The sequence below is a fragment of the Theropithecus gelada genome, chromosome 18 (assembly GCF_003255815.1).
Source record: "Theropithecus gelada isolate Dixy chromosome 18, Tgel_1.0, whole genome shotgun sequence".
In the NCBI taxonomy this organism is placed as follows: domain Eukaryota; kingdom Metazoa; phylum Chordata; class Mammalia; order Primates; family Cercopithecidae; genus Theropithecus; species Theropithecus gelada.
In genome coordinates, this window is record NC_037686.1 from 23,514,450 (window position 1) to 23,539,425 (window position 24,976).

Here is a 24,976-nt window from a genome sequence, read left to right on the forward strand (position 1 = left end):
GGCGCATGCTTGGTTGATCTGCATCTTCCCGGGCATGGGAAAGTTGGTGAGGAAGAACCCGGAAGCAACATGGATTGTGCCTTCTTCTTCACCTTCCTCCATCTTGTCCTTTCTCCCTCACCCAAACACTTACCATATCCTACAAGCTCAGGAAATTGAAGTTATGAATTAATTCAAACTTGCAGAAATTTTAAGATGAGGACCATGCAAGACTTACAATTGGGGAAATGTCTCATAAATTCTATTTATTGAATGCCAGTCACTGCAATAGTTACATTTCATGTATTTCTTTAATTTGCACATCAGCCCTGCAAAATGGATGTGTCCTAGTTAGGTGGCTATCAGATGCAAGTAACAAAACCCAACTAAAACTAGGTTAAAGAAAAGAATATTGAATATCTCATAAGAAAGGGTCTGGAGAGAGAGTTGGTCCAGATTTGAATGATTCTGTAACTTAAAGCCTTTATGGTTTCAGTTTGGCTTCTCTAGCATTTTGTTAGCTCTCCCCTCATGGTCACAGCATGGCTGTAGCTATTCCAAAAGTCACTTCCTCACTCAGCAGTCTCCAGAGGCACTTAAACAGGGAGGTTATGCATGCGCTTCTCTTTTAATCAGTGAGGAGAATCTTTTGTAGGGTCTCCTGATACTTCATTAGCCAAAATTCTCTTATACATTTATGCCTAAACCAGCCACTATCAAAGTAAACAGGCATACATACCCTGTTTTGTCATACCAGTCATTCAGCTCCATGAGCTAGGCAGGGTCTACCTGAGAGTACAAAATAGAGTCTTATGAACACTGAAGATGAGAGAGAATGCCAATAAGCTAGACAATTGAAAATGTCTGCCACGTATGTATTACTCTCCTGTTACAGATAAGGAAATTCAGACTAAAGCACCTTATCTGGCAGAATCTCTTCCCCGCTTCCCTCTGCCCTAAGGATGGGTTAGACTTAATGACTCACTCCCGAAGAATGGAATAAGGACAGGGAAAAATAGTAACTTTACAGCAGAGAAACTGCAATCAGTACCTTAGCCCGTGGTGTCATGTGGATATTACATACCAGCTAGTATGGTGTGACGAAAAGGGCACTTAAGCTCTGTGATGTTCTTTCCAAAAACACCTAATACTGGTCTGATCATGAGAAAAACAACGGGTAAACCCAAATTGGAGGACATTATGCAGGATACTCAGCCAGTATTCCTCAAAACCATCAAGGTCATGAGAAACAAAGACTGGGAAACTGTCAAAAACCCAGAGGATATAAAGGAGATGTGATTACCAAATGCAGTGTGGAATGGTAGATTGGATCCTGGAACAGCAAAATAACATTAGTGGGGGAAATGGTAAAATCTGAATAAAGTATGGAATTTAGATAACAGTGCATTAACTAAATGCACCAATGTTAATCTCTTAATTTTGACAAATATACAGTAGCTATTTAAGATGTTAACATACGAGGAAAGTGGAGAAAGGAACTGCTGTTACTATCTTTGCAACATTTGTATAAATCTAAAATTATTCATAAGTAAAAACATATTTTAAAAGAAATGTGTACTAGGTGATTGTTGAAACTGGATGTTAGCTATGTGGGTGTTCATTGTACTGTTCGCTCCGCTTTTATACATGTTTGCAATTTAAAATGATTTTAATGTTAAAAATACATACATAATGAAATATATTTTATGAATTTCTGCCTTCGAGATACCAGCAGTCAAGAGTCACAACAATTCTTGTGCTGACTACTGAAACAATAATGAATAAGGCAGACTTCATTGACTGTTGTTTGTACGTAAACAAACAAATGATATTTCATGTCACATTCTATAATCTTGCTCCTCAAAATTTGGTCCAAGAACCCACAACATTGCTATCATCTGAGATCTTGTTAGAAATGTAAAGTGTAAGGCTGACCTCTAGACCTACTGAATTGGAATCTTCATTTTAACAAGGTCCCCAGTGAACATAATACACATTAAAGTTTAAGAAGCACTGTTGGTAACCATGCGATTTTCTGCATTTCTGAGCAAATCACATCTAGAAAGTAAATTCCAATAAAAATCAGTGAAGAGGCTCATATGATGAATTTACCTTTGACTAGAGGACTATAAATTACTTCCATTTTCTTATACCCTAGTAAAACAGATGACACTTGGTCAGAATAATAATATTTACTTAAAATAACATGTAAATTATACCCTCTTGCTAGGGCCAGTAAGATTGTAGGGAAGAATAAAAGTAGCAAATATTCAGTGCAGCCAACTCCTTAATATGGCCTGTATCAAAGAGAAGAGTCTGATGGTTAGAAAGATGGGCAAGAAATATATTAAATTTTCATTTGCTTGTTTGTTTGAGACCGAGTATCACTCTGTCTCCCAGGTTGGAGTGTAGTGGCGCGATACCGGCTCACTGCAAGCTCCACCTCCCAGGTTCACGCCCTTCTCCTGCCTCAGCCTCCCAAGTAGCTGGGACTACAGGCGCCCACCACCATGGCCAGCTAATATTTTTTTTTTGTATTTTTAGTAGAGACGGGGTTTCACCGCGTTAGCCAGGATGGTCTCGATCTCCTGACCCCATGATCCGCCTGCCTCGGCCTCCCTAAGTGCCGGGATTACAGGCGTGAGCCACTGTACCCGGCCGACATATACTAAATTTGAAGACTGTTCCCTGATGATGTGGACACTGGGACCTCTCTGATCCAGGCACTGATCTTTCCCTTTGAAAATTCCCACCCAGGGAACACGCAGAGAGAAGTGATCTATCTCAGCATTGCTTTCCCTTGCTTTTCATACCATGCCACCTTTGAAAATACATACATTTGGGGAGTACCACCTTGGTTAGAGACATCTCTGGCCACTGCTAGCTGGGCAAATTAATAGTAGAGAGAATGAAGAAGAGATCATAGATCTGATCATAAAATAGAGAATTAGCCATGATTGTTCATCTGCCCCAGAGAAGCCCACACTAGAAGCTGAACATCTCCTCTCCCTGAGTTTCTTTTTGGAATGGAGAGCCAAGAACATGAACTGACAATGGAAAGGAAAGAAAGAGGCTGAAGGATTCACATGTGGAATGGACCCTACAGGGAGCTTTCAAATGAATGCAAAGGATGTGAAAGAGACTGAAATTTTAGGGAATGCCTTGTTTCCCATGATGTACCAAGTAGGGCTTCATGGATCCATGTGACCATGCAGATGGGAAAAGGCAAACAACTGAGACAATCTACACCAAAGACAGAGTCCAGTGAATTAATGCATAAATGGAAGGTGGAGTAGTGGGGGCAATACATATAGACAATAATTTCAGTTTGGAATTATAAGTAAGAGAGGGATATAGAGCAATAGATTGTTAACAGAAACAAGAGAGGGATCTAGTTTTCTTTTTTAAGAGAAGGAAAACCGAAATATATTTGGTTTGTCAATCAGAAGGAAATAAATGTGTTGATTAGCCAGTGGAGAAGGACGATAAAAGGTTAGTGGAAGGATTAAGGTTCTTGAAGATAAATGTGAGAGAACAAATAGAGTTGCAAATAAAGCACACAAATGATGGTTTGCCTTGGAAAGGAGTCAGGATACCTCTTCCCTGGGGAATGAAAGGAAGGAGAGGATGACTGAAGATAGTGTCAGTCAAATAATATGTGGGGTCATCTCATAAGAGTGAATAGGTATGGAGGTGTGACTAGCGTTATTTCCTAAAGTTTGGAATGCCTATTTTAGAAATGCAATAAGGGTAAAGCAATGACAAGGTGACGATACAATTTATAGTGTGAGCATACTTTTGAGGATGAAAGGGTTGCTAACAGATGGAATGCCTCACAGCAGGTGTCAACCTAGACTCTTTGGGCAAATGCAGACATATGGTCACTCTAGAAAGGAACCGTCACCCCACTGAAAGAACAGCTATTTGAGAGCATGAATGTGTAAGAGATTTATTCAGCCACTGTGGCCCCTCTAGCAATATTGCCAGTGTGTGGTCAGTACTAAATAGGTTTCTAGATTTGAGAGGAAAAGTGAGGCAGGAATAGCAAGAGTCATGAAAATGAATGCTCCCTGGTGATCACTGACAACATCTTCAGAGTGGCAGGCAGCAGTCTGCTAGCACTGGTCTGGTAGAACTGTGTGCAGTGATGGAAATGTTTTCTGTCCGCCCTGTCCAGATGGGTAGCCCTTAACACATGTGGCTGTTGAGCAACTGGATTATTCATTTCAAATAATTTCAGTTAAAATCCAAATAGCCACAAGTAGCTACCATATTAGAAAGTGCTGGTTCAGATTGAGCCAAGAGAAGAATGAAGCCAGCAGGGAGATTAATGAACTGTGAGGAAATCCTGCCATTTGCAGCACAACAACATGGCTGGAACTGGAGGTCATTATGTTAACTGAATAAGCCAGGCACAGAAAGACAAATACAACGTGTTCTCACTCATATGTGGGAGCTAAAAGTTTTGATCTCATGGGCATAGAGAATAGAATGATAGAATCCAGAAACTGGGAAAGGTAATTGATTAATGGGTACAAATAGATGGTTTGATAGAAGAAAGAAGACCACTAATTAGAAATAAGAACACTAGTTCGATAGATTAGCAGGGTGACTGTAGTTTACAGTAACCTATTATACATTTCAAAGCAGCTAGAAGAGAATTATTCGAATGTTTCTAGCATAATGAAAAGACAAGTATTTAAGGTAATTGACATCCCAAGTACACTATCTTTACAAATTATATGAATGTATTAAATTATCACATATATTCCAAAACTATGCACATCTTTAATGCATCAGTTCTTAAAATTATTTTTTTAGAGTGCAAAATATTCAGAAAGCAATATGGGAGTTTTTTGGGCAAATTTAAGAGTAAGCATAACTGTATTTAGAACAGTACTATGTCATGATGAAGTCCCCGGTGTGACAGTGCCTATGAAGAACCAAAGAAAAGAGTTGGTGGGACTGAGGATACTGAGGAACCGAAAAGTCAGAACATGGGCTGTCCATGTGTGTGTGGTGTGTGTGTGTGTGTGTAATGCACACACATCCATAGGGATGGTGGGAGTTAGCTGGGTGTGGGGTACATTACATACTGGTGGCCCTGAGGAAAGGTAAGCAGGTCCTGGAGAACACAAGATAAAAACCATAGGGTGGGGAGAAAAGGATGGGAGAATGACTAAGATGTCACAAGGCAGATGACTTTGTTTGTTTTTGAAGATACTGTTTTCTGGAGGAGTCAGTATGGATCCAGGAGGATATAGATTTCTCCTCTGGCACTGGCCATTAGGGAAGGCAAAGGGAAAAATTAAATTTGTTTCCTCTTGACAAAGGATAGTAGTAGTGGTTAAACTTTTTTTATGTCTATAATATGTAATGTGGTACGTTATTCATGAACAATGTTTTCACACTGAATTGAGCAGTAAATTGGCTAAATATCTAATAATTTTATTTTACAGATCTGCTTTAATGTTGGAAGTGGACTTTACTTACAGGTGAGGAAATAAAGGATTTATTTCTGCCTTTTGACTCAGGAGGCTTAATTCCATGGTAAACAGGTTGTCTGGGCTTTACGAGATTAAAGACACACATTGTATTAGACCCAGCGATTCCCATTCAAACAAGTGCAGAGGAGCTTATCCAGGGGTGTTCAGTGCAGCAGTTTTTAACAATGTAAGTATCCACCAATAGGTGAATGTTAAAACCATTTATGGTACATGGAAAAATGTCCATGACGAGGTGCTGAATGAAAATCAAGGGGTAAAATGAGATATAAATCCATTTTTATAGCAAAAAGACCTTTATACATCTGTGTATATATGTGCAACTGTATAGTTATGAAAAATCATAAAAGATATTAAGCTGTTGGCCGGGCGCGGTGGCTCAAGCCTGTAATCCCAGCACTTTGGGAGGCCGAGACGGGCGGATCACGAGGTCAGGAGATCGAGACCATCCTGGCTAATGCGGTGAAACCCCGTCTCTACTAAAAAAAATACAAAAAACTAGCCGGGCGAGGTGGCGGGCGCCTGTAGTCCCAGCTACTCGGGAGGCTGAGGCAGGAGAATGGCGCAAACCCATGAGGCGGAGCTTGCAGTGAGCTGAGATCCGGCCACTGCACTCCAGCCTGGGCGACAGAGCGAGACTCCGTCTCAAAAAAAAAAAAAAAAAAAAGATATTAAGCTGTTAACAATGAATACTTCGTGAAGTATAAGTGAAAAAGTAATTTCAATTTTTTGTCATAGAAAATTTTGTGCAAGTAAAAAAAAAATCAAGGACCTAGTGATAACCGGTGTAAATATTTCGAAGTAAAATACCTATTACATAGAGCAACAAAATGAGTAAAATGATAAAGCAAACCTAGTATAAGGATTATTTCTGATCTTAAGATCCCAGGTCAGCTGTATTGAAATTTGCCTTGGATAAAATATATATGCACCTATAAAACCCAACTGGAAATGTATAGAATGGTTTTCTCCCTAAGGTTCTGAAAATGAAATGGGAAATTTAATTCTTTACCCAATCCTGAAAACAATAAATTCATTAACTGACAGTTTCCCTAGTTTTAGTCAAATTTATATCAATAGATTACTAAGATTTAGTCTTAAAAAACATTTAGTAATTTATTTTTAAATCACAAGCCACCACAGAAAAATGAAACTTCATTTTCAGTTAATAAGAAAAAACGTTTTTGACATGATCTGTTATTTTTTACTTTGCCAATTTGTAAGGCTACTAAATGATTCTTTACTCTCACTCTGGGAAATCATTTCTTACAGTTAAAAACAAAATTCTACTGGCTGGGCACAGTGGCTCGCACTTGTAATCCCAGCACTTTGGGAGACCGAGGCGGGTGGATTGCTTAAGACTTGAGTCTAGGAGTTTAAGACCAGCCTAGGCAACGTGGTGAAACCCTGTCTCTACTAAAAATACAAAAATTAGACAGATGTGGTGGTGCATGCCTGTAATCTCAGCTTCTTGGGAGGCTGAGGCAGGAAGATGGCTTGAGCGGGGGAAGTCAAGGCTACAGTGAGCCAAGATCATGCCACTGCACTCCAGCCTGGGTGACAAAGTGAGACCCTGTCTCAAAAGAAAAAATAAACCAGAAAAAACCCTACCACTTTACCAGCTTGGAGATAATCTCTTTAGGCCCTATGCAGTTTTCTGGAATATATATATTCCCTTTTAGACAATGAAGCCTCATAGGAAATACAAAGCATACCTCAAAATTTGCACTATTTAACAGTTTAATATGTTATAGGACACCATACTAACGTTCTATATTTATGACACATAATAAATTTTCACAATATTCTATTGTTGTAGGTCTCAAGCACAAGAAATGAAAATAAGCTGCTTCCTAAACATCCTCATTTAGTGCGGCAAAAGCGCGCCTGGATCACCGCCCCCGTGGCTCTTCGGGAGGGAGAGGATCTGTCCAAAAAGAATCCAATTGCCAAGGTATCTCCTAAAGAGGAACATGAAATATATGCATATGACTAAAATGTGGTATGAGAGGACTTTTATGTCTACTTTAAGATTTAAGGAAAATTTAGAATGTGCTTACAGAATTTTTAAATATTCAAGAGATATCTGAAAATTAGCAGAGCTTACTTTTTAGCATAAAGTATCAACTTTAAGATTCTCTTTCCTATTCCGGAAGATGCAGCATCATTGGCAAAAATATAGATAACTCTGAGCTTTGATTTAACTAAGAGTAAAGGGATTTGGCACTGGTAACACAGAGTGTTCAGTGCTCAAAAGAAGATGTCATAAAATGTCATTTTCAAGATGACCTGGTGTCTATTACTAGGTAAGGTGACCATCTTCATTTGCCTGAGACAGTCATGGTTCATGCCTGTTGTCCTGGCTTAATAATTAATATCTGTGTTTTCACTCTCAAGGGGTTGAGTTTTTTTGATAAATTATGTGATAGTGTTACTACTCTATATTTCAAAGTTGGCATGCACAAACATAAACCCTTCATTTTTCTCCCCCCAAAGCTTTTCTTCGTAAGTTCTACCCATTTTGGTAATTGACGCTATAATTCTGTCCCGTTTTTCAAGCCAAAAATGTACCACACACTATCAGTTCTATTCCAAAAATATATTCCAAATCTGCTGCTTCTCTTCAACTCCACTGTCATTCCCCTAGTCCAAGTCTTGTCATCTCTGGCCTGTATTACCAAAGAACTTCAGAAGGAAATTGTCCATACAAATATATACCTATAAATTACAGAGAATCTCTTCTCAGGCTTTTGGCTAAGGTCAAATCTAGTAAATTACAGAGAGTTCAACCTGAAACATTCCTGTTATTTTTATGTTAGATACATTCTGATCTTACAGAAGAAAGAGGACTCAAAGTTACTTACAAATACACTGGAAAAGGGATTACAGAGCCACCTTTTGGTATATTTGTCTTTAATAAAGACACTGGAGAACTGAATATTACCAGCATTCTTGATCGAGAAGAAACACCATTTTTTCTGGTAAGAAGAATAATTTTACATTTATTAGTTGGTAGTTTTCCTTTCATAATAAGTATCATTTGTTTTTTTTTTTTTTTCATAGTATGGTAATTTAGTTTTCTTAGCTGAAATCTAATCTTATTTATTATTTATGTCATGATTTCAGCTAACAGGTTACGCTTTGGATGAAAGAGGAAACAATGTAGAGAAACCCTTAGAGCTCCGCATTAAGGTTCTCGATATCAATGACAATGAACCAGTGTTCACACAGGATGTCTTTGTTGGGTCTGTTGAAGAGTTGAGTGCAGCACGTAAGAGTCTTTTTTTTTTTTAAATACTAAGATTATTTTATCCCCGCTGTAAATAAACACTAAATTTCATATCTTAGCTAAAGTTGAGTATTACCTACAGAACAATTTCACTCTAGGTTCAGAATTGCTTTCCTTATAGGTTTAAAGGACTTTACATGCCATTGCTTTTACCCTCAGAACAGATAGGGTAGATTAATGTGACAGATAAGGTCTCTGTAGCAACTACTCAACTCTGCTCTCTGCAGGAAAGCACCATAGATAATATGTAAACAAATGAGCCTAGCTGTGTTCCAATAAAACTTTATTTACAAAAACAGGTGGCTGGTTAGCTTTGGCCCTACAGCTTTGGCTATAGTTTGCTGACCTATAACTTGTATTATTTTTACTGTAAGGTTTATTCACAACATTGTTCAACACAGTGCTCTTCATGAGGACTCAAATGAGAGATTTTCTTTTGGACCATGATACAAAGAATACGCTTCTCCTGATTTGTTTGTATCTTAATAAATATCAGGATCATGTACCTGTTCATGTTACTTTCTTTGTATTGGCTACTAATACTATTATAAACAAATCTGTCACCTTATATAGCAATTTTTCAGGACTCCACCCTCAGCCTTGCCTTCGTCTTGTTTTTCCTATTGTTGTATTCCATTCACGCTTACATCCTCATCCAGTTAAATGTTATATTGTGGTCAACTGCATGTGATTTTGATAAGCACCTGAAATCTTTTTTGGAACAAGCTAAAATTATAAATAAAATAACAGGTAAGTATGCTTAAAGTTGAGTTTCATCTTAGACATCTTTATTTCTAATGCCAGATACACTTGTGATGAAAATCAATGCAACAGATGCAGATGAGCCCAATACCCTGAATTCTAAAATTTCCTATAGGATCGTATCTCTGGAGCCTGCTTATCCTCCAGTGTTCTACCTAAATAAAGATACAGGAGAGATTTATACAACCAGTGTTACCTTGGACAGAGAGGTAAATTAATATGTTATGTTGCCCATCTTTAAACTCTCTATCCTTTCCAGTTTTTCCTCTCTTTTTCTTTTCTAATTTTCTTATTTTGTTCTGTATTCCTTATCCATAGGATAACTCTTGGAATTACTCTCTTTTAGGGATGGGCTGTCCAATATGGGCCATGTGACTATTGAGCACTTAAAATGTGACTGGCCCAAATTGTAATGTGCTTTATGCGTGTTGAATATGTAATATATGCACCAGATTTGAAAAACTTTATATGAAAAATGCAGAATATGACATTAATGTTTTTTGTGATCATTGCATGTTAAAATAATATTTTAGATATCATGGATTACATAAAATATACTTGTTTAAAATTGTTATCACATGTTTCTTTTTAAAATGTGACTACTAGAAGATTTAAAATTACATAAAGACAGCACCCTTCTAGGGCCTCTCCTATCAGCATTCTGTTTACTAGAGATTCCTAAAACATTTCTCAGTTTGCAGTTCTCTAATGAAAAATTAGGAGGCTCCTGCACTGCTAGTACATAGAAGATGATGAGGAAAGGGATGAAAACAGGAATCCTAGTTAGAGAATAAAGTATCTGTAAAGGAGAGAATTACTCTAAATCCCAAATTGAAGGAAAATTTGAGTAGGTTTACTAGGAAGGCGTTTCTCTCAAACATTTCACTTTGTTTAACTCAAAGGGAAATTTTTTAATAAAAAGGGGAGATAGAAGATTTTTTAAATGCTGTATACGTAAAGGTTTTAACAGGGTACAAGAGTAAAGTGTCATTGATCCTAAAGATACACTCTTTGTCATCAGATATAAATCATCATCCAAATGCACTACGTTCAGTATTTCTTAGAAAAATGATTTAATTCTGCCCAAATTGGAAGGATTGCGCCCAATAGGCTTAAGGGGATGTTTGTAAAATTAAAGAATATGATTCATCTAAAATTCTACTCTATACCTTTTCACATAAAATTAGAATGGAAACGTGTTACTTTGCATTGGTAGTGTGATTTTTAACAAGCTGCTGTTTCTAAAGGACAGAAAGTTTAACCAATAATAATGGCTGTTAACTTACTGGGCATTTACCTTCTGCCAGGTACTGTTCTAAACCTTTTTATGGATTAACCCATTTAATCCACATAGAAACCCTGTGAGGCAGATTCACTTATTATCCTCATCTTATACATAAAGAACCCAAAGGTCAAAGGGATTAAGTGCGTGTCCAACACAGTCAGTAAGTGACAATGCCAGAATTGGAACCCAGGCAGCTGGCTCCAGGGTCCTGGTGTCCTGCTGTGCACTGAGTGCTTCTGCCCTATGCAGGACCCCAAGCCCTGGCACTACCTGCCGTCCTAAATTCCAGCCACACTGAACAGAACCATAGTAAGGAGACCTCATGGAAGAAAAGAAGTGACATCTGAGAAGCCGTTGTCTAGGACACGTACTATAAGAATCAAATCTCTGGGGAATTCTGGACAAAGTTCACCCAGTTTTGCCTTCACTAGCCAAGTTTATTTAGGACCAGGTTTTCCTCACTGAGAATGAAGCGCGGGACAGAAAGAACCAATTCCTACAGTTCCACCTCACTTTAAGCAGAGAATAAGCTACACTTTCAACCGTGGCTCCTTTGTGCAGACTTCTCCTGATAATATCACCAATGACATATTGAAGAATTTGACTATCTGCAACTCCTGAGGCTTTTCTGTTCTTCTGCAAAAGCTCTGACTGCAAGTAAATAGTATCTTCACACAAATAATAGCAGATCATAAAACTGATTTGTAAATAAAATATACTGTGGTACATGATAAACTGGACTAAAACCAGAAAGCCAGATTTAAGAGTGACTCTTTTCACCCAGCTGGACATTTTTCATTGCTCTGCAGGAACACAGCAGCTACACTTTGACGGTAGAAGCAAGAGATGGCAATGGAGAAGTTACTGACAAGCCTGTAAAACAAGCTCAAGTTCAGATTCGTATTTTGGATGTCAATGACAATATACCTGTAGTAGAAAATAAAGTGGTAACTATTATTCTTATAATAACTGTACCTATTTATTTATATTTTAGTCCTAACTAAAAATATATCACTTATATTTGTATTTCATTGAAAAATCATGTGTTCATGTTTTGCAGCTTGAAGGGATGGTTGAAGAAAATCAAGTCAATGTAGAAGTTACACGCATAAAAGTATTCGATGCAGACGAAATAGGTTCTGATAATTGGCTAGCAAATTTTACATTTGCATCAGGAAATGAAGGGGGTTATTTCCACATAGAAACAGATGCTCAAACTAATGAAGGAATTGTGACCCTTATTAAGGTAAGTACTAAGTATTCAAAACTGGCATGGGCCAAGTTGGTGCTGGAAAGGAATCTAATGTATCTAAGCCCTGAACACTTAGAAGTGCTTTACATACTCAATTAACTAGCACTACAGTTGTTTGAGAAAGGAGCCATCCCTATTTACCCAAGTTCTATGGTTAGGAAGTGGTCACATTATGGTTCAAATTCATATCAGGGGACTCTAATCCTAGCCAGACAGCATGGAACCAGCATCATTACTGCTTAGCTCATTTCCAGGCTTTCCTGCAGCTCATAGCTGGTGATCACATTCTCACATCACAACCTCTTGCCTCTATGAGTATCCCCTCGATTACTACCTCTGATTTTATTTACTTAAGAGTAAAGCCAGGCCCCACACTTTGAGAATCCAAGGCAGGCAGATCGCTTGAACCCAGGAGTTCGAGACCAACCTGGACAACATGGCAAATCCCCGCTTCTACCAAAAAAAATACAAAAATTAGCTGGGCAAAGCGGCACATGCCTGTAGTCCCAGCTACTAAGGAGGCTTAGGTGGGAGAATAGCTTGAACCCAGGAAGTGGAGGCTGCAGTGAGCCGTGCTCACACCGCTGCACTCCAGCCTGGGCAACAGAGACCCTGTCTCAAAAAAATAAAAATAAAAAACCTGAAACAAAACCAGTAAACCCAGACCTCACTAATAACATCTAAAAATAAAAGCTGTGATAACTTGATAGTTAAGTGTGCCTAAGAATCACCTCATAAAACTGCATGCCAAAAATGCAGGTTCCTGGTCTCATCAACAAAACGTTTCATTGGGCAGGTTTCAGGAACTTGTCTTTTTAACAAAAATCCACTTGTGATTCTAATATTAGTATGAGGCTCACATTTGGAAATATAGTATACTAAGTTCTTGTGCTTAATTGAGTCAATGAAGGGAAAATTGAACTAAATAGGGATAGTAAGCGTTTATGTCAAATTACAGGATGGGCTGGGCGCGGTGGCTTACGCCTGTCATCCCATCCCAGCACTTTGGGAGGCTGAGGATGGGGGATCACGAGGTCAGGAGTTCGCGACCAGCCTGGCCAACATGGTGAAACCCCATCTCTAGTACCAGAAATACAAAAATTAGCCAAGCATGGTAATGCGTGCCTGTAATCACAGCTTCTCAGGAGGCTGAGGCAGGAGAATCACTTGAATCTCGGAAGCAGAGGTTGCAGTGAGCCGAGGTTGTGCCATTGCCCTCAAGCCTGGGCAATAGAGTGAGACTCTGTCTCAAGAAATACATATATATATATATATATATATAAAACAGGATGGATTTGTATGTCACAAAATAGGTAAGGAATAATATCAGTGTATTTTAAGTAGCTTATATTAGAATTGCCTTACCAGATTTTAAAATAAAATGCAAAGCTACAGTTCCAAAATACTATTTCATTAAGTTACACATAGGCAAAAATTGATTCCAGAAGTTTCTAAATTCTTACGAAAACTTAATATATAACAGACTGGGTAAAACTCTGACAGTGGAAAGAGGAATAATGGTGATCTAAATGTATAACAGAATAGAGAAGCATTAATTTGAGGTTTCATGATAATTGAGCACTACTTATTGACAGCTACTATATGTGTTTAAGCTACCTTTTTAAAAGCGGAGGAAAATTGAATAACATTACCTCATGTTTAAAGGGAAGAACTCATGATTATTGAAGAAATGGATCATGTCATTCGAGACAAAATCAGTTTATCTGCTTGTGTATAAATATAATTTTAGCCGTCAATTATAGGTATGACCATGCCAGATACCTGAGATAGAAAAGCCAATTGCACACACAAGGAGAAACAGATATTGATGAATGACAGAGGTGCTAGCATAGAATTGTCATGTGCCACATATGAACGTTTCAGTCAGTGACAGATTACATATATGACGATGGCCCCGTAAAATTATAATGGAGCTGAAAAATACGGAGGAAGGATGTAAAGGAAGAAAATCGTTTTGTATAGATGCACAGTGTGTTTGTGTCTTAAGCTAAGGCTCATTACAAAAGAGTCAAAAAGTTAAGAAAATATTAAAAGGTTTATAGAGTTATGGTAAGCTAAGGCTAATTTATTATTGGAGAAAGAAAGTATTTTCTTAATTTAGTGTAGCCTAGGTACAGTACTTACAGTCTACAGTAGCGTATGGTAATGTCTTAGGCCTTCATATCCATCCACTCACTCACAGTAACTTCCAGTCTTGCAAGCACCACTTACGGTGAGTGTTCTATACAGCTGTACCGTTTTTCAAATCTTTACTATCATATTTTTACTATACCTTTTCTATATTTAAGCATGTTTAAGTACACAAATACTTACTATTGTATTATAATTGCCTGCAATATTCAGTACAGTAACATGCTATACAGGTTTGTAGCATAGGAGCAATAGACTATACCATATAGTGTAGGTGTATAGTAGGCTTTACCATCTAGGTATGTGTGAGTTCACTCTGTGATGTTTGCACCTAAACAAAATTGCTAGACAATGCATTTCTCAAATCATTAAGTAATGCATGACTGTGTTTTTAGTGTACTATGATAGCACAAAAAAGGGATATAGTTGTTTCTATCAAGAAGGATGTAGATAAAAAATAATAATAAAATGAGTATTAAAATGAAAGCAACCGAGTGAGATAATTACAAAGTCACTGTCTCAATTATATAATGAATTGCTTCCAAATTATACGGGCAGCAATCAGATTCCATTGAAAGGAATTTAGACAGAAAAGATACGCAAGTAGCAAATACCCACATGAAAAGGTGCCAACACCATTAATCATTAGGGAAAATCAAATTAAAACTATAAGAGATACCACTTTACCTTCTAGAATGGCAGAAATGAATGTCCTAGTCCGTTTGGGCTACTACAACAAAATGCCATTATCTGGGTAGCTTATTAACAACAAATTTATTTCTCACAGTTCTGGAGGCTGGAAAGCCCAAGATCAAAGCAGATGCAGTGTCTGGGCAGGTCCTGCTTTCTGGCTCACACACAGTGCCTTCTTGTTGTATGGTCACATAGCGGAACATCCAACAAGCTCCACTGGGCATCTTTTAAAAGAACATTGATCCCAGGGTCTCCGAAAAGCCCCACTCTTAATATCATCACTTTGAGAGTCAGGATTTCAGCACATGAGTTTTAAGGGGACACAAACATTTAGACAATAGCAGTCAACAAGATTGACAACACCAATTATTGGCAAAAATATAGAGAAACTGGATTGCTGGTGGAATTGTAAAATGATACAGGTGGTTTGACAGTTTCTTTTAAAAGTTACACAAGAGTAGTTATATGACCCAGTGACTTGATTCTTAGGTTTCCACCCAAGAAAAATAAAAACATGTCTATACAAAGACATGTATGCAAATGTTCATGGCAACATTTGTCATAATAATAAAAAAACTAATAGCAGGTCCAAATGTCCATCAGCTGGTGAGTAGATAAACAGAATGTGGTGTACTCATATAATGGAATACTCATGAGCAATAAAAAGGAATGAAGTACTCATACAAGCTACAACACGGATGAACCTCAAAAACATTATGCTATGGACCAGGCATGGTGGCTCCCGCCTATAATCCCAGCACTTTGGGAGGCCAAGGTTGGGGAATCACCTGAGCTCAGGAGTTTGAGACCAGCCTGGGCAACACGGTGAAACCCTGTCTCTACTGAAAACAAAAAATTAGCCAGATGTGGTAGTGCACGCCTGTAATTCCAGATGCTTGGGAGGCTGAAGCAGGAGAATCGCTTGAACCCGGGAGGCAGAGATTGCTGTGAGCCAGCATCACGTCACAGCATCCCAATCTAAGAGACAGAGTGAGACTCCATCTCAAAAAAAAAAAAAAAATGCTGATTATGCTGTGTATAAGGAGCCAGACACAAAATACTACATATTATATGATTCCATTTACTTGAAATTTCTAGAAAAGGCGAAACAATGGGGATAGAAAGCAGATTGGGATTGCTTAGAGTGGGGAGCGTGAGTGGGGACTGACTATGAACACACATAAAGGAACTTTTGGGGGTAATGGGGTGTTCTAAAACTGGACCATAGTGATGACTGCAAATCCAGAACTCATCATGCTGTACACTTAAAGCGGGTGAATTTTACTGGATATAAGTTATACCTGAATGAAGCTGTCCAAACAGGATAAAGGAGATGAGCAGATATTTTTCAATATGGAAATAGAGATAGTAAATAGTCACATGAGAAAAATTCACAGCTTTGTTAACAAATTAACAAACTTACAATCTTTAATGTTATTAAAAAATAGCAAAAATGGAAATGATAACATAAGTTTACAGAATTATAAAAAATAGAGGTCTCTTCCTTCACACAGTACTCTTGATACTGAAAATTTTCCATTTGCTTTGGAGCATTATGGCTATTTATGGAAAACATTATGAAACACATCGCCCCAGTATCTAGCTTTTTTTTTTTTTTTCATTGTCTTGGCCTTTGGATACTAATGACATCTGGGTGGAAGATTTTGTTTCTCATCCGGCATAGATCATGCCATGAAACAAGCATGTCAAGTGCAAGAGTGACTTAAATAAACTAACAAGCTTTCACAAAGATATGACAATCACAAAGGATGTATTTTCTCTAGTCTTTGTTCTCCTGTGTCCTTGTCTCAAAATCACAGTGATCCATAATTTTCAAAGGGAACAGAAGTTGTGATCCATCCAGAGCCCAGTAGAGAGGAAAACTGATTGATTTTGGTGAAAATAAGTAGTGGTAGCTCCAAAGGAAGGAAATTCACAATGAATCCTCCAAAAAACAAATGAAAAGCTTTGCTTTGCTGTAATTCATGTAAACATGCCTAATATATTTAATTTTATACCGAAGAAACAAGCAAAAATGTTCAGTGCATCTAAACGGTCAGAGACACTAGAAATAAAAAGCAACAGGACCTAAGTAAACTTTAGGTAATTCTTTTAGTAATAGGATATAGGTCAACAGAGGAAAAATAATGTGTAAAAAAATGTTGACAGCAGCATTAATTATATTTAGAAATTGTGATAGCCCAAATGCCTAATTATAGAATGACTGTCTATATCTAAGTAGTAGAATACTATGGAAATGTTTATAAAAAGAAACATTGAAAAGTTGGACCATAAAATATGTATACAGTAATGAACTGATTATTTCAAATGGAAATTGTGCTATTACAAAGAACTATTTGAAGAAAGGTTAATCTTTTATGGAATTAACAGCAAACCAGATATTAATATATATTATGCTAAAAAAGGAGGAGAGTGGGGTTCTCTGTTTAAACAAATTTGAAAACTCTAGGTTTCTTCTTTACTCCAGGAGTTCAAGTATTTTAATATGCTAATGTGCAATACATAGCTATATTAGAGGGACAGAGCTCACAGAGCTATCACTACTTATTTTCACTGAAATAAACCCATGGAACACATTTTAAGGAATATTGATTTATACTGAATGCCCACTATTTTTTTACATTAGAAAAAAAATCACTTCAGATTGTTAAAGATAAATATATATGCACACACACACATATATACAGATGAATGTGTGTGTATGTTTTGAGACAGGGTCTCGCTGTATTGCCCAGGCAGAAGTGCAGTGGCATGATCATGGCTCACTGCAGCCTCAACCCCCTGAGCTCAAGCAATCCTCCCACCTCAGCCTCCTGAGTAGCTAGGACCACAGGCACGAGCTATCATGCCCAGCTAATTTTTGTATTTTTTGTACAGATGGGAACTCCCTATGTTGCCCAGGCTGGTCTCAAACTTCTGGGCTCAAGTGATCTACCTGCCTTGGCTTCCCAAAGTGCTGGGATTACAGGCATGAGCCACCATGTCTGAACAAAATATATATATATTTACAATGATTTCAACATTTAGAAAAATAAATTGGTAATGCTTCCTAAACATCCTTAACATTTATGACTATCCAGATTGACAGAGAATTTTTATTTGCTTGGTGTCAGTGTCAGAGTTGGAATATTCAGTGCTGCTATATTTCCTGTACGTTAAATTATTATATCTAACATTAAAACCACACATGTATATGTATATGTGTGTGTGTCTTCTGTTTTCTCTTTGGAAAGAATTCCCTTTGGTTTTCCCTTTTAGGAAGTAGATTATGAAGAAATGAAGAATCTTGACTTCAGTGTTATTGTCACTAATAAAGCAGCTTTTCACAAGTCAATTAGGAGTAAATACAAGCCTACACCCATTCCCATCAAGGTTAAAGTGAAAAATGTGAAAGAAGGCATTCATTTTAAAAGCAGTGTCATCTCAACTTACGTTAGCGAGAGCATGGACAAATCAAGCAAAGGCCAAATAATTGGAAAATTTCAAGCTTTTGATGAGGACACTGGACTACTAGCCCGTGCACGGTAAGAGAGAGTGACACGTGTATTTCTTTATTTTAAATTATTTTCAGTGCCTATTTTCAAAAATCATAATGAAATCTGAACACTTCATTCCTTCAAATCCAGCATTATAGTTCCCCAAAGGTCTACAAATTTTCCAAAGATGTTTCTATAACTGAGAGATGAGGGGGAATTTTCACCAGAATCCACCTTCCTCAACCACCTGTGTGTGAGGAGGAAGCTGGTTTACTCACCTCTGAAACAGTTCTGGCTAGAGACGGCTAAAAAGCAACAAAGGAAAAGTTCAGGAGAAAACTTTTTAAAACCTGTCTTATTTCCTAAAAGATTATTATTGGAGGGTAAGAACATACCAGATAGCATCCACAAGATTTACTTTACACAAGTTACGTAATGTATTTTAATATGGGGAAACCAGCTTTACTTAACCCATAAATCTTGGGAATGAATCTTCGTTTAAACCTATTTGTTTCAGAGATGAATGAGCCTTCTGCACTGTTTATGTTTGTCTTGATCATGGTGACCTTTACTCAGAGTACATTTATTGAGAACCTACAAGATGCTCACTGTGTTAGAAGAGACTGGCTTGTGTCCACTCTGTAGTGGCACCTTATTGTGTGACGCTTTCAAATTTTCAAAGTAAATGTACATCTTAGATCTCAGTGCCATGCCACGGAAGGACCATTCTCTACAGAGCTGTAATTTATGGAGCTCTAGTTACTGTTATTGCAGTTGAATTTAAAGAATCCCCACCTGCTGTCCCAGACACAACGTTAGTGACTTCCTGCTCAGTGCCCGAGCTGCCTGGTTGCTTGAGTGTCCTTATGCACCTGTGTCCCTGTCTTACTCCGTTTGAGCTGCTGTAACAAAAATACGTTAGACCGAGTAATTTATAAACAACAGATTCGTTACTCACAGTTCTGAAGGCTAGGAAGTCCATCAAGGCACCAGCCAACAGATTTGGTATCTGGTGAGTCTCACTGTGTGCTTCCAAGATGGCACCATCTTGCTGCATCCTCACGTGGCCAAAGGAGCAGGGAAACTCATTGGAGCCTCTTTTTTAAGAGCACTAATTCCATTCTTGACGGTGGTGCCCTCATGACTTAATCACTTACCAAAAGCCCCACCTCTTAATATGATCATATTGGGTATTAGGCTCCAACATAAGAATTTCCAAGGGTTACAAACATTAAAATCATAGCAGTCCCTGTGTACCAGTGCTTCATAAAACATTGTATTTAAGTGCCTCGCCAAGTGTAGCAAGAATGAAAATGTGGAAGAAGCTCCTCAACAACCTTTTTCCTTTTAGTGAATCTCCTTTTCATGGAATTCCTTAAATAACATTTTTTCCAAAATAATGTTAACAAACAACTTCCACCATGTTTTCTGTAGTGCCTTGGTGACATTCTTTGGCCCGCTCTGCTTCTCTTATGTGGTCTAGTTGGTCTAGTTTTAATTTTCTCAGCTCTATACCTCACAAGACAATATACCCTAACTGAATTCCCAAAATTGAGGATGAATTTTCTATATGATCATTTCTCACTGCTGTCTACATAGAAACTTGTATGTTCAAACTAATTATATGCCAATAATATGTGGCCACTTATTGAAGCTTCTGTTTCCCACCAAATTATTTACTTTTGGCTGCTGTTTTTTTTTTTTTTTTTTTTTTTTTTTTTTTAAGGGGCCATGAATACATCAAAAGATGTGTGCTCTGCCTGGAAGAATAATGAACCCTGCCTCTTTCATTTCTTAGTGTTTGATTGTATTCTTTAGAACACAGTTACAGAATTTTAGAAAGAAAAGATCTTAAAGACCAGCTCAAACCTATTATTTTACAGATAAGGAATGGAGGCACAGCCAAGTTAAATTATTTTCCAAATGTTCACCTAACTAATTAGTGGTTGTTATTTTGAAACATTGATAAGGAGCTGGGCGCAGTGGGTTCATGCCTGGCATCTCACACTCAAGAATCTGAGGCAGGAGGATCACTTGAGGCCAGGAGTTCAAGACCAACCTGGGCAACACAGCAAGACCTTGTCTCTCCAAAAAAAAAAAAATTTTTTTTAATTAGCCAGGCGTGGTGGCACATGTTTGTAGTCCCCACTACTGGGGAGGCTTAGGCAGGGGGATTGCTTAAGTCTTGGAGTTCAAGGTTCCAGTGAGTTGCCATCACACTACTGCACTCCAGACTCTTTGTCATAATTTACTGTTTTATTGATTATTCATGTGTATCAGTTGTTTACAGATATTTGCTATAACACACAAGCAGCTCTGCTACTTGAATGATGTCTAGCTTTTACAACAGAGAACAGAAAATTTCTTACATTAAACAAAGCATCACATTGTGAAATGTAATCCCTATTCCTAAGACTCTGCCTTTATTATCAGTATGAATGTTGGTAAACCATAGACAGCGACTCATGTCCAAGCTTTAAAATTTCAGACATGAAATTCAAAACTAATTGTGAAAATCAAAATGTATTATTATTTACTGGTAGCAATATTAAGAGGCAGAAAAACTTAGTTCAAGTGTATAATTGGAAATAGTACTATAAATAAATATTGCTGTAAATTAGCCACTCATTCCTGTGTGCCTCGAAGCCACTTAACAGAAAATAAATTAACAATTTGATTGAGCAAAGCAACATATTCATATGTTTGGTTGGTACTGGTATTTGTATGTTAAACTCATTGGTCTTAATGAACTAATTACATACTTTTTTTTTTTTTCTTTGAGACTGAGTCTCGCTCTGTCACCCAGGCTGGAGTGCAGTGGCACGATCTCAGCTCACTGCAAGCTCTGCTTCCCAGGTTCAAGCAGTTCTGCTAAAGCCTCCCAAATAGCTGGAATTACAGGCACCCACCACCACGCCCAGATAATTTTTGTATTTTTAGTAGAGATGGAGTTTTACCCTCTTGGTCAGGCTCGTCTTGAACTCCTGACCTCAGGTGATCCACCCGCCTCGGCCTCCCAAAGTGCTGGGATTATAGGCGTGAGCCACCACACTCGGCCAATTACATACATTTCTGAAAACATATTATGGACATTTGCCTTGCTCTCCCAGCATTGGCTCCTTCCACACTAATTCTTCTTGCTTTGAGGAAAGAAACCCATACATTATTTTATCGGCATTGTTTCCACTTTTACCAGTTCTACCTGAAAGAAAATTATTACCCCAATAGTCAACAGTGTCTGAAAATTTTTAGATGCTTCCGTTTTTGTTTTTGGTTTTTTTTTTCAGACAGAGTTTTGCTCTATCACCCAGGCTAGAGTGCAGTGGCATGATCTCGGCTCACTGCAACCTCCACCTCCTGGGTTCAAGCAATTCTCCTACCACAGCCTCCTGAGGAGCTGGGATTACAGGCACACGCCACCATGCCCAGCATTTTTTGTGTTTTTAGTAGAGATGGGGTTTCACCATGTTGACCAGGCTGGTCTCAAACTCCTGACCTCAAGTGATCCACCCGCCTCAGCCTCCCAATGTGCTGGGATTATAGGCATGAGCCACTGCGCCCAACCCCTGGGATCGCTGGTTTTTAAAGTTGATGTTTATAAATGTTGCTAACACCCCCAATAAACAACAGGACATAAGACTGCTCTTCTCCACCAGTCCTTATTGTATGACTAAGTTATTCCCCAAAAGTTTAACCCAAATTTAAGGGACACTAAATCAAATGCCATAGGACAGACTGCAGAGCAACTTAAAAACTTGGGTTAGTGGTTAGTGGACTGAAGGAGAATCACCCTTAATTTTATGTCTTGGATATGTTACAGGAATAAGGAAGGTCCAATTTACGTGTGACGTGCGGTAACGAGAGGGGCTTTTAGGATGGTTTTACGAAATTAACAACATTCAAACAAATGCGTGTAATAAGAACATATTTAATGAGAAGAAAAGGAAGCTTGAAAGAGCTGTAGATGTTAGAGATTTCCAGTTCATGCAGAATTCAAAATTAATTTTATGTTTGTTTTATGACAGATATGTAAAATTAGAAGATAGAGATAATTGGATCTCTCTGGATTCTGTCACATCTGAAATTAAACTTGCAAAACTTCCTGATTTTGAATCTAGATATGTTCAAAATGGCACATATACTGTAAAGATTGTGGCCATATCAGAAGGTGAGTTATTAAATAGATCCTTTTCTTGGTTATATGTATTTAGATTTTTATTTTCCAACATCAGAAACCTTTGTTTTGATTGTGTATGAAAACCTAATCTCAGCCGGGAGCAGTGGCTCACGCCTGTAACCCCAACACTTTGGGAGCCTGAGGCAGGTGGATCACAAGGTCGAGAGATCAAGACCATTCTGGCCAACATGGTGAAACCCCACCTCTACTGAAAATACAAAAGCCGGGTATGGTGGTGTGCATCTATAGTCCCAGCTACTAGGGAGGCTGAGGCAGGGGAATCACTTGAACCCGGGAGGTGGAGGTTGCAGTGAGCAGAGATCACGCCACTGCACTCCAGCCTGGTGACAAAGCGAGACTCCAACTCAAAAATAAAAAACCTAATCTCAGCCCAGCACAGTTGCTTGTGTCTGTAATCCCAGCTACTCAGACAACTGAGATGGCAGGAACACTTGAGCCCAGGAGTTTGAGACCAGCCCGGGCAACAAAGCAAGACGCCATCTCCAAAAAAAAAAAAAAGGAAGGGTGGATAAAATTTAAAAACAGATGTTTAAAAGATTTTTTTAATAAGATGAAATAAGCACGTAATTTCTCCAGTAGATAAACCTCACATTTCTACTTGGTAAGTGGATTAGAAGATACTATTTGGTCCAAATTTGAAACATATCTAGGATAGAAAATGTCCTAAGTGGTTAGTACCTTTTCCACTCCAAATTGGCAAGGGAATTCAAACTATGTCTGTTGTCAGCAATAAGAACAGAATGTACATAATTTTTCTGTCTTAAGATTATCCTAGAAAAACCATCACTGGCACCGTCCTTATCTACGTTGAAGACATCAACGACAACTGTCCCACACTGATAGAGCCTGTGCAGACAATCTGTAATGATGCCCACTATGTGAATGTTACTGCAGAGGACCTGGATGGACACCCAAACAGTGGCCCTTTCAGTTTCTCTGTCATTGACAAACCACCTGGCATGGCAGAAAAATGGAAAATAGTACACCAAGAAAGTAAGCAAAATCACTGAACTACATTGAAATCTAAATATTAAGCATGATAGATATCTAAAATATTTGTAAGTTCTATTTCTTCTCATAAATTATATTTCCAATATAGTTTTTTAAAGGAGTTTATGAAACGAGGCCCTGAACCTACTGGCATGTAGTATCTTTTATATGCTTATGGAGAGAAGAAAAATAATCTAATAGCTCTTGAAGTAGTTTTGTCTGGTAAGATGAGGAGTACCAAGCCTTTCTCAGCACCACAATTGTAGTAGGTGCCTTCTAAAAATCTTGAAGTGTAGTAACAACAATTCCATTCAAAACAACATTTACTGGGCACTTGCTGTGTGCCAGGCACTCTGCTAGCCCATCCTACATATTACCATATTTAATCCTTACTTCTAGCATTATTCCCTGATTAAAGCTGAGGATACCTTGGTTTAAGTAAGGAAAGCTCAAAGCTAGAACATGATAGAAACAACGTGACAGTGGGTTGTCTGACTCCCCTTTCCCCATGTCAGTGGACATGTCCATACGTCCATATCCAGGACATCTAGACACATGGAACATATGATGTGTTGATGTGAGTTTTCAGATGTCCTTCAGGGTGGTTTTGAATGCAGAAAAGTCTATCCAGAAAACTATTGTGTTTTAAATAATTAGGGTTCATTTCAGAAAAATTTCATAGATAATGGTCAGGTTTTTGTTTGTTTTTAATTTACAGCTTTATTGTGTTAAGTCTAGCAAATGTTTGAAATCATTTTAAGAGGGTTTGAATAATGTTTAGTGCAATTAACAAATTAAACCATCAATATTTCAAACTGTATTTACAGATTTAATATATTTAGTTTCCTTTCTTATATATTTCAGTGATCTGAATTAACAAAACCTCCCAGCCAGGCGCAGTGGCTCATGCCTGTAATCCCAGCACTTTGGGAGGCCGAGGCGGGCAGATCACAAAGTCAGGAGATTAAGACCATCCTGGCTAACACAGTGAAACCCCGTCTTTACTAAAAATACAAGAAATTAGCCAGGCGTGGTGGTGGGTGCCTGCAGTCCCAGCTACTCAGGAGGCTGAGGCAGGAGAATGGCGTGAACCCAGGAGGCAGAGCTTGCAGTGAGCCGAGATCTTGCCACTGCACTTCAGCCTGGGTGACACAGCGAGACTCCATCTGGAGAAATTAAAAAAAAAAAAACCCTCCCTTTGATGCTTATACTCTAACATTCTAGTAAATTTAACTTACAAATACATTGAGTTGTATATTAAAGAATATTATCAATAATAAGTTGAAGCCAGGCATGGTAGTCAGGAGTTTGAGACCAGCCTGGCCAACATGGTGAAACCCCATCTCTACTATAAATACAAAAATTAGCTGGGCATG

At 38.1% G+C, this 24,976-nt stretch overlaps 1 protein-coding gene across 1 annotated transcript in view; it reads left to right on the forward strand.

The window, feature by feature from the left end:
- DSG2 (desmoglein 2) overlaps window positions 1-24,976 on the forward strand; it is a 53,771-nt gene that overhangs the window by 17,369 nt on the left and 11,426 nt on the right. The window contains exons 2-11 of the mRNA XM_025365499.1: window positions 5,439-5,474; window positions 7,303-7,437; window positions 8,303-8,464; window positions 8,610-8,754; window positions 9,577-9,743; window positions 11,629-11,766; window positions 11,880-12,065; window positions 18,195-18,460; window positions 22,438-22,580; window positions 23,376-23,603. Of these exons, the coding sequence (XP_025221284.1) occupies window positions 5,439-5,474; window positions 7,303-7,437; window positions 8,303-8,464; window positions 8,610-8,754; window positions 9,577-9,743; window positions 11,629-11,766; window positions 11,880-12,065; window positions 18,195-18,460; window positions 22,438-22,580; window positions 23,376-23,603 (1,606 nt within the window). The remainder of the gene's footprint in view (window positions 1-5,438; window positions 5,475-7,302; window positions 7,438-8,302; window positions 8,465-8,609; window positions 8,755-9,576; window positions 9,744-11,628; window positions 11,767-11,879; window positions 12,066-18,194; window positions 18,461-22,437; window positions 22,581-23,375; window positions 23,604-24,976) is intronic.